The sequence below is a fragment of the Bacillus rossius genome, chromosome 13 (genome assembly GCF_032445375.1).
Source record: "Bacillus rossius redtenbacheri isolate Brsri chromosome 13, Brsri_v3, whole genome shotgun sequence".
Taxonomy (NCBI): domain Eukaryota; kingdom Metazoa; phylum Arthropoda; class Insecta; order Phasmatodea; family Bacillidae; genus Bacillus; species Bacillus rossius.
Genome location: NC_086340.1, coordinates 39,946,561 through 39,957,645, shown reverse-complemented (window position 1 = coordinate 39,957,645; position 11,085 = coordinate 39,946,561). Strand labels below are relative to the sequence as shown.

Sequence of the window (11,085 nt, the reverse complement as noted above, 5' to 3'; positions counted from 1 at the left end):
AATCCCTCTAACAAACTTACAAGTATATTATAATACACAGTGTATTAAAACACATTAAAAACACACACATATATCAGTGCTGCCAAGTTTTACAGATTTCACGTAATTATTACTGATTTGCGACCCAGTTACGAAATTATGGAGTATTATTTATTTATTGCGGAAACAAAGAAAATTAATGACATTTCTGAATTTATGTATGTATCACTATCAGTGTTTCGTACAATAAATCTAACTCCTGTAACAGGTAGATTACCTTTTAGTAAAGTAATTAACATAAATAGAAATACTGAAACTTACTTTAGCATTTTAAATATTAAGTGGTTTGCAAACCTGTATTTTTAAATTATTTAAACTTTATATTAAATATGAATATATTTTAGCATTTTTAACATTAAATGGTTTGCATAACTGTATATATATTTAAATTATTTAATGGATTAGTTTGCTAGTTACTGTACGGAAAAGAGTGTTATTTTTTAGAGTCTAGTATTTGGCTAAGAGTCACTGCATTTGTTTGACATGTGTTATGTTGTATGAATGTGATTACTGATGGGTGTGCCAGGCAGTTGGCAACACATACACACACAATGTAGTGACAGTTCAGGTGAAATGATAGTACAGTAAACTCTCGATTATCCGTGTTAATTGGGACCTTCCGATGCCCGGATAATTGAATGCCCATAAAAAAACCCGGATAATCCTTCACCACTTAAAAATGGAGTATTTACTGGCAAAAGAGTGTCTGTTCAGTAGAATTCTATGAGTACAAGCAAAGTCTTTGTATACCGTGTCCCAGCTTATTGGACCGTAAACAACACTGGCACTGTGTTGCCACCATCCTTCTCCTGTCCCCTTTATTGCTACGGGAGGGAGAGCTATGGCAGTCCCAACTCAGCATCTCCCTCCACCCTTTTAACAACCTAAACCAAACATACAAAGCTTTGTCAACATCTGCGTGGGTAGATGTTTTCATGCTTTTACGTTTAGAAGGCCCTGCCACACTGTCTGATCTACTAGCAAACTGCAAAAGTTTTTCTTCACTTTTATTAATGTCTCACACGGTTTGGATTCCAATTTCATATTCCTGTGCTAATTGCGCGGCAGTTTCTCTTTTTTTTTTTTTTAACCTGTCCACAACTTCTAACTTCTCTGCTATTGTCAGCACTTTACCTTTCCTATTACCAGACATGATTACAAAAACAAATGTGCCTGGGAGAACTGATGTAAATAACTGCGTGAAAAATGCCTCTTCCAGCCGTCAGGAGTGTGGGAAGGTAAAAGAGGTAGAGGGACCTTTTTTTTTTAGCGTAGCGGGGCGCTGTGAAAAGAACGCTTGAAAAGAAAAAGAAAAGGGGGCCAGGGGGGGGGGGGGGGGCGAGTTGAGCCGGAATCAGCAGTCAAGGCATTCCTTTTTGGTTTAAAGTGTGAAAAATTGACGGGTGAAGGTGGCGGGGGAATGAGGGTCTGAAGGGTCAGGTACTGTAGGGCCGCGACGTCTTGGCGTGTCGTTTTGCGGGGAAGCGGGGAAGAGTTAATGAGAGGGGAAGCAGCTGCGCGCGCACATCAGCCGCTATGCGGTTCATAGCAAAAACATCAGGCGCCACGCTCTCAGTCTGAATTGAACAATGGAGCCCGACGCAGGACGTTCAAGATACAATAAAGTAATACATAGTGGGGAGAGGGAAATTATAAGTAGTGTAATCCAGTGTTGTGATGAAGAAGCTGCCAACAAATGTCTGCTAGTACCTCTAACAAATGCAACCGAAAGAGCTGCGCGATACACAGGTATAAGCCAAAGATCAGTTTCGCGCATCTGAAAACATAACAGAGAGACGCCAAATAAAAAACAAACAACAACATTATAAGTTTTTCAACGCATTCCCCGTAATTTCACCCGCGGTTTGTTTGTTTTGCATTTGGCAATTTTCCAAACTTTCTGCACCGCTTATTTGAATATTTTTTATCTACAAGTGTAGCCGATATTGCTACACATTATATTGCATTATATTACATGATATTATATTATATTATATACATTATATATTGCATTATATATTTTATGATATATATGATTTTATGATATATATTAATGTATATTATATTAATACATTATTTATTTACAATTTATATGTTTATATTTACATATATATATATCACTCCTTTATTTGACCGTTAAACAGCCTCTCATGTTTAATTATTCATTTCAAGCCAAAAAAAAAAAAACTGGGAAACGTTTGTTGTCAGTTGATGACTTTGATAGAAGAGTGATCAGAGACACTAGCCACGAATTTTATGCAGTAAAAAAAACGACAAGGAAACTACTGCCAGTTTTGAAAGAAAAAATCGGATGGAGTTAGGGAAAGACATCGCTGCGTAAAATACTCAAAGAAATGGGTTTTGTGTGGAGAAGAAGCCAAAATAAGCGAATGCTTCTTCTCGAAAGATCTGACGTTGTTGCTTGGCGATAACGGTAGCTGACTCAGATGAAACAGTGCAGGGAGGCTGGGAAGAATATATTTGACATGGATGAATCCTGGGTTGACACTAATTTAACCTTTCAGAAATGTTGGCAAAAGAAAGGTGACGTTGAAGGTGTAGGTAATGGCAACAGGAAATGCAGCGCACAGACTGATAGTTTTAAGCGTTGGTTCTAGGCAGGGTTTCCTTCCTGGAGCCTATCTTGTTTATAAAGCAAGCACAACAACAGAAGACTATAAAATACGCGAGGATGGTTTGTTATAAATATGGTTTTCGGACCCCTCGAAATTACTAAAATGGTTCTTTCAGAGTGCTGTTATGGAAAAAATACCAACCCGTGTGCATAAAAGTGGTAAGGTTCTTGAAGTGCGTGAAAGTGTCATGTCGATCGTCTTCACATTTCAGCCAAACCAAATGGAAAAGTAAGCATCAGCGAGGGAGTTACATGCAAGTCTTAATTAATTGTGTTTCCTACAGCAACCCACAATTACAAATTTAGTTCTTAACTTTAAAGAATTGTATAGCTATGTTTAACTATGTTTAACTAAGCTGCCCAGTCGAGCAAATGGTGCACTACCTTTAAATAATAAATTACCGTAAATCATTATCGCATCTTTGTATCATTAAGATCTGCGCTGTGTTGCACCGTACGTGAGATTGTTCTCGACCAATGTTTTCGGAACGGCATGGAGACTTCCAGGCCGTTGTTATCTGCGGAGCAGACAAGGAGGGACGTGTCGATTACAAGGTCGCTGAGCTCTAGGGAGTCGACCCGCCAAGACGTCGCGGCCCTACTATAAATAGCTTTCTGACACAGCAGTAAAAAAAAAAAAGTGCAGCGCAGTCACGGCGTAGCTACACCCCGTCATTTTTTTTACAATTTCATAAAAAAATCAAGCGCGGATAACCCGAAAACCGGATAATCCAGGCCCGGATAATCGAGAGTTTACTGTAACTATTTTCACTTGCTCGTTTACCTTGTCACTTATTGTCACTTAGTAATAATTATTATGTGTCGTCAAGGTGATCAACAGTACTGGAAACCATCTCATTCCGTATATAAATATATAGGTATGCAAATTTTGAATATAAAAGATTTTCTTACACAATTTAAAATTAGCACTATTATTGTTTCAAACAAAAATTTGTTTCAAATTAATACACAGTAGTTTCAATCACTTAATTTTGATTAATCTTAGTAAAAAAAATCAGATGTACAGTTTATTAACCAAACAATTTTTTTTTATCATGGTTGCCTAGCAAATATACTTTTTTTTCCCCATTGCAGAATGCAAAACATACATTATTACTGCCTATTTAGGTGACAAACAGGTTAGATATTAGTTTTCTACCTAATAAGGCAATAATTATTATTTTTTAAACAGATCAGATACCCCTTTTGTATCTAAGATATTGTCGCTTGAGACACAACACTGCTCGAAATTTTTTTTAAAATTGGTTTATATTTTCTCGGTGGAAAAGTAAGCATTAGCAATGGTGTATATCCAAAAGCTTACATCAAGTCATGCACTCCCATTGCACAAATCTTTCAAAGATAATATCAATGCCCGGTATGGAACCGGTATGCGTATTTCTCTGAGGAATTTGGAAAAGAAAATAGCTTAGCAATGGAGTATGTCCAAAATTTACATCAAGTTAAGCATTCAGTGTCTTCTCACGAAGCGACCTCGCCAAACATCCAACAGAATGCGTCGCCCCGGGCGGTGTTGCTCCTCAAGCGACCACATAGCCGGGCCGGTCAAGTGCGTCGCACCTGTAGGGGGTGATGTTGGGCCAGCCCGCGCCCCGCCCCTCCACCTGCTCCCTCCGCAGCAGCCCGGCCAGGGAGCCCCGGATGCTGTCCACGGTGTTGCCCTTGTCCACCTCCGAGCCCAGGGCGGCCGGCCGAGCGCCCGCCGGGAACAGCTTCAGCATGGGGTAGTACATGACCTCGTACTCGCGGCACAGCGGGTTGTTGTCGTCGGTGGAGCAGTCCACCGCGGCCACGCTCAGCACGTCCCGCCACGCTGCCGCACAGACCCAGCACGTCATCAACCACACTTCCCTACCGCTTCTTCATGTCCCAGGGTCATTTACTTCATACGATAAACATGCACGAACATGCCCACTTCTGTGTTAGAACGTTAAAAACCTTTTCAAAACAAATTTGATAAAATTTATGTTGAATACTACACTAAATTGTATACAGTAAATTAAATAATTTCGAAATTACACAGGTTTGAATACCACGTAATTTTGCCTATAAAAAAATCATCCGAAAATGGTGTTTTTTGAGTGCTAGTTGTCACTAAAAAATACCATTCAGTACCTTGAATGTCCGTTACCTGACCCAATCAACAGTTAAAAACAATAAATAGCACTTTAAATAACTATAAATCTAGCTAATCGATCACACCATTATAAATATTTTGACAAGGTTTGACAGTAATTGAAATCTAGCCTCCATAACAAAACTAAATGTTCAAAATAGTGAACTACCAGTACTACAATGTAATTTTACAAAATAATCAAATAAAATGTGAGAAACTCAAAAATACCAGTTTAAGAAATTTTTTCTTAAAGATCTACTCTAGAAAATTACCACCCAATATTTTACTGTATGTATAGAAAATAAGACTAAAAACCAGGGTGTCTACAATTACCTGGTGAACCAATTTCAAGACATTTTCATGAACATTTTAGCCTATATCACAGTCATTTTTTAATATAACAAAAATTATACATAGTACAAAACAGATTTACCATTTGCAGGAATGTGCAAATTTTAAGTGAACATTCTTCATTCTTCAACTATTTATATATTTGATATGCAACTATAAACTGAAGTGAGGGGCAAAAAAATAACAAAAATAACAAAAATAACAAAATGCCAAGTTAGTAAGAAGCTGGTGGAAATTCATGTTTTGTGTTTTTCAGCACCCATTACTGCGAAGTGAGGTCTCCACAACAACTAAAGCAATCCGCGTTTGTATGTTTGTGACTTGGTCCGATGATAACTGTCCAACTGTTTGGTAGGAAAGCAGGTATGGCCAATGGAATTTTTAGGTAGATGTGCTTGAGAAAAAATGGTCGAGGAGTTTTTAAAAAATGTATTTAATAAATACACATGTAGCTTTCAAAATCAAACACATTACTTTTATTTCTGGCTTGGAATTCAAATTGGATAGAGATCATGATACTGCATGCCTCAAATTGAACTAACGAAAGAAGCAACTGAATGTTTCTGAATATAATTTCTGGCTTGATAGCCAAACAGGAAGTGTCCACCGAGATCAGTCAGTCATTACTTACTTAATGTAACTTCGCGAGTAGTAACCAGAACTTCAGTTTCGTTACTTTTTCCTGACTTCCATAACCTGCAGACACCCTGATAATAAAGCTGTGATATTTAGACAAGTTAGGCCTATCCAAGTGCTCAAATTAAAATGTTAGGTGCAGATATAAATACTGAAAAACATTAAAATCACATTTACGAAACCTGAAAAATGCAACGAAATACCTACATAATGTGTAAAATTAGATGTTTTACTTTTCCCACAGGAAAAAAAAAAATATTGTGTTAAAAAAATTTATAACATTTTAACAGGCAGTTACTATCAGTAAAGATATGTTTACACATAACACAGACAAATTTTAAAAACTTAAAAAAATCTACCACAACTAGAATCACAAGGGCAATAGCTATTTTGAAAAGTTCATCACTGCCCCACATAGCCATGTATAAGTGTGAATGGCCCATATCCTTCAGAGGAGAAACAACAATAACCAAAAGGATTCTGGGAGAAAACAGAGTGGATGCCACGTGTTTGAATCATCTCTGGCAGCGGGGAAGGATTTGCTATGCATAGAATTGTGTATAAAAAAAAATTAAAAGTGAATTAATAATATTAAAAATAACAATAACACAGAAAATGTGTTTGTGCACAAGATTTGACAGTCATGAATTCGAACCTAAAAATTCACAAACTACATGTTGGTAGAACAGTCATCTGCATAGGAGAGAAATTAATATAATTTACTTCTATTGCGGATGAATGACACAATAACCAATAAGAGACGAGTAGGGTGGCATTTGGCGGGAGTCAAGAACTGTTTATTCTCATTGATCGCATGGTGGCAAAAATTGACGAGCTATTACATTGCTCATGTATTTCCTGATTTAAAATAAATAATCATAATTATCTAGAAAAAAGCGACTAGCAGTCTAGATCTCGATACTGAACAATACTGATGACGTCTCCAACATGGCGACGTTGACGTATTACCACTACTACATTCTTATGGGAAAAGCACGGGAATATGGGGGTTTTGGGCTCGGAACATTCACATGATTGTTTTGAACAAACCACGTTTCTCTATCAAACTAACTTTTGGGTATCATATTCTATACTACAGCCCTACCTATTCTAGTATAGGATACGATACTGAATTAATATTTCCCACGGTATTGTGTTCTATACTTCAGTCCTACCTACTCTAGTATAGGACATGATACCAAAGTAATATTTTCCACGGTACCCTGTTCTATACTTCAGTCCTATATATTTAAGTATTGAACATGATACTGAAGATTCATTTCCTACGGTATTGTATTATACACTATAATCCTGCCCGGTTAATTATATTTTGCGATAACACATTTTACAGAAAACACGTTACAGAAAATATATTCTGTACACTATTTTACTTTTCTCATCAACACCAACTTTTGTAAAACAAGCATATGAATATTCTCAATCCAAAATTCCCATTTTCGCACTTGTGCCGTAAGAACGTAGAGATCGTAATTACTTCAGCACAACCTTATTGTTGACTTCATCAAAATCCCTACCATATCAGGATGTAAACATAAATATACACCAAACCCTCACTTTGAACAACTAACATGTTCCTAAAAATGTTTGTGTTATTCGAGTTTGCATATTCTGAAGCATTTGTCTCTATAAATAGCAAGGTTAATTTACTTAATGTGTTCCAAAATGTGTAAGGAAATATTCTTTACATAATATAAATGAATAGAATAACACTTAAAAATAAATATGTCACACCATTTATCTTTATAAGCCTTCCATTGAATGCTTTGTCTGACAAATACATCAGCACGTAACAGGAGATAAGTAGTTATCTACTTATCGGCAGTCGGCTGGTTGGCATGCATGGCCTTCAACTCACGTTGCGTACCTTTACACGAACATTCCAAACCATCCTTTAGTGGCAGTGAAACTGAAATTACTGTCCGGATATTTCCATTTTAATTTTTCAAAAATTAAAGTGCTTATTCATGTATCAGCACTTGGTTCACACCAATTCTGTCAGACCAATGATTTTTTTTTTTTTCATTGCAACATTCATTTGACAACCTTTTCCCGTATCTAATGTCAAATATATTCCCGCTAGTACAATCAACAGCCTCAGACCTATATAAACGTTTGATAGAGTCCTTATTTTGTACGATTGTGCGCACAGTTTACTTGCTTAAAACTTAAGTGCGACCAACATAAGCATGGCCATTTTTAACATTACCTACTACATTTTATGATTCACTTAACTAAATAAACTATTTCACCAAACATTACAAACAACACATCTCTCAGCTAACACATCAATACAAATTCACAACTCCAAATTGCAAAAAACTAACACCCTTTAAAAACCACTTAACATCTTAGCTTTATGGCAATAGTCGTTTACAGTCAATATTTCTCTTGTAGATATTAAACTTACACATAAAACAATTGCCATTCCTCCATTTTATTTTTTCTAGATCGCAAAACATGAACCATCGCTTTCCTGTTTAGTATAATCACACATACTTTCTCTACACTGCAACGTTATATTAATATAAACAAACACAACCTTGCTCTTTTCTCATGACTTATTTACACACACATATCCAATAAAATCCTCATACCTACATATTACTTATTGAGTTCTCGTTTTTTCACTTCATAAACATCATTTATTCTACTTATTAACTCCTCGTTCTACAATCCCTCCAAAACTCACTAAAAAAAAAAAAAATGTTTCCACTGCACTATCAAAAATTGGTGCTACTTCAGTTTTGTAATCATAAGCCAACTTTCATGACATCATACATTTCCCCTACTTTATTTCTGACCAATAGTAAGGCCAGTTTTGAACTTGACCCAAATGATCCTTGCAATAAATCTACATTAAAAAATTTTAATAAATGTATTTTGGGGTTCCTTAGTTACTGTTTACTAAAAAATTGCATAAGTAATCAGAACCTACTAAAATAGTGTTTACAGACTGATGTTCAGTTTGTAGAACTATACTTAAAACTATTTATTTTAGTATCACAGCAATTCATTGCTACAAAATATGCAAACTATTTTACAGTATTTTACAAGCTAACCTAACCAACCATCAAAACATATTTTTAAGTATTTTTAATGTAGCTAAACCTAAACTAACCAACAGTCTACTCTAGATTGCTTAGTTTTTAATGTTATCAAAGCTAACAAACCATCAATAGTGATAATGGTTGGTAAGGTTATTTTAGTTACATTAAAAATACTGCTAAGTGGTTGAACGGTTGGTTAAGAAATTACCTAAAACAATGTATCTACACAATTTATTATTTAATATTTATTGTGGATAGTAATTGTAATGAATACCTACCATAAATATCAGCTGCCAAAGAGCGCAATACTGGTGCAAATCTGTGGCAAAATCCACACCAACTGTTGTAAAACTCAACCAGCCAAGCATTCTTAGATCCAAAAACAGACGATTTAAAACTTGTGGAATTGAGAACAATGACCTTATCATCACCAGTATAAAGTCCCCGTCCAGATTTTAAGTCATCGTATAATTTCTTTGTTTCCAGATTCAAAACAGCATTTAGCGAAGTGTTTATAACTGACAAGAGTACAACCACAACCATGTACACTTTCGAAACAAGACATATTCTCATTTTTAAACCCGTTCACTGCAAATTACTCTAGTAAAAAACCAATGTATTTATAACAATTTCTTTACAATACAGAACAAAAACATTAAAACACTTTCAAACATCTGTTGCAATCGCTTCAAGTGAGTTAAACAAATGATTCACAACAGACCAAAGATAAACAAACATTGTAATATGAGAAAATGGTGTGGTACACAGCAGTTTTCTAGCTGTAGGCGTTGTGGTCAATTTTGACATTCGGCGTTATGGTATTTCGGCGTTGTGGTAACGACCCCAATATCTTAACAACAACAACAACAACAACAACAACAAAATAAACACATGTATCCGTATGGTTATCAATATCAAAATAGCCTATACACATTTATTATTATGTTTTACCACACACGTCGAATACTAATAACAGTAATATCGATGATTATTACAAACATGTTCAGGGTTTCATAATCGTTCTTGTAATATTTAGCGGTAATAGTCATAAGAAATTACAATAGAAATAACACATATCATACTCAAAAATATTAATTATAAATAGAACCCTTTCTATGTATTTTTTATATTTTTTATTACTATTAAACTAATTAAGTAGTTCTTAAGTTTTTGTGTTTTCTCTTAATCATTAGTCACTTTTGCAGTTAATGTGCCGTCGTCCGGGGTCTCGGGCTCGAGTCCCGGTGCGGCTCCTAGCGGGAATGGCTGTTGTCGATGTATTGTTTCCGGATGGGCGCCAGACTAGCTCTGTTTCTAGTCGATAGGTGGGTCGTGGGGTCGGTTGCCCTGCGTGGCCCACTAGGACCGTCGGCGGTGTTGCGTGGGTTATGGGGAATTCCCTACTTGGCGGTGGTTGGGAGTCGTATGGTTAATTAATCAGATGCTGAAGTGATGCAACAAATGACGTGCGTCGTTTATTCATGCGACTGTGGGTTTGGTGTAATACCGTTGATTACATGCCACGTCGTACAGAGGGTGACGTCACACAATACAGAAGTTACACAATTACACAAAGTTAGTTTGAAAATTGCGTAATAAGACGTGGCACAAGTTCACAAAAAATGTTACGCGAAGGTGCGTCGCACAAGTTTATTGAATGTTACGCGGTGGTGCATCGCACAAGTTTACAAAAGAAAACGTTCTAGATTCAAGGCGTCGCACAAAGTTACTAAATATTACGTATTAGCGTGGCACTAGGCGGTTCTGAGCCTGGTTACTCAAAAGAGGGGTGAGGGCGATTGGAGGCGGCCCGTGCCGTATACTGAAACTACCCCGCAGACCAAGTGTGGTGCAGGGGGTTTTAAAAGTTATGCGGCCGGATTAAGTCCTGGACCGAAAATTTGACCGGGTACGCACGGAGAGATAAGTAAAAAGAGGTTTCGAGAAAGTGACTATAATTACGAGAAGTGAGTTCAATGCAGACAATGGATGATGTCTCTCCGTGGGACGTGCGTCCGCCCCGGTCCACGAGTCGCGCTGTACTGGCGTGATTTCATGGCGCCCGGCCGAGGCTCGGTGTCCCTCGCGCCAGGGTTGACCTCATTATGTTAGTTTCTAATGTGACACGTTAATAAGAGATTTTAAGGGTGCTAAATTCCTACATTAATTATTAAGGCTAAATTAACATCACTCGTCCCTTCTACAAATTGGAGTTAGTA

At 36.8% G+C, this 11,085-nt stretch overlaps 1 protein-coding gene across 3 annotated transcripts in view; it reads right to left on the bottom strand.

The window, feature by feature from the left end:
- LOC134538460 (sulfhydryl oxidase 1) overlaps positions 1 to 9,740 on the bottom strand; it is a 43,761-nt gene extending 34,021 nt beyond the window's left edge. The window contains exons 1-2 of one of the 3 annotated variants that reach the window (XM_063379788.1): positions 9,145 to 9,740; positions 4,256 to 4,508 (exon numbers count right to left, since the gene is read on the bottom strand). In XM_063379788.1, the coding sequence (XP_063235858.1) occupies positions 4,256 to 4,508; positions 9,145 to 9,439 (548 nt within the window). In that variant the 5' untranslated portion in view covers positions 9,440 to 9,740. The remainder of the gene's footprint in view (positions 1 to 4,255; positions 4,509 to 9,144) is intronic. The other 2 variants (XM_063379789.1, XM_063379790.1) reach the window with 2 other exon arrangements.
- Between the last annotated feature and the right edge of the window lie 1,345 nt (positions 9,741 to 11,085).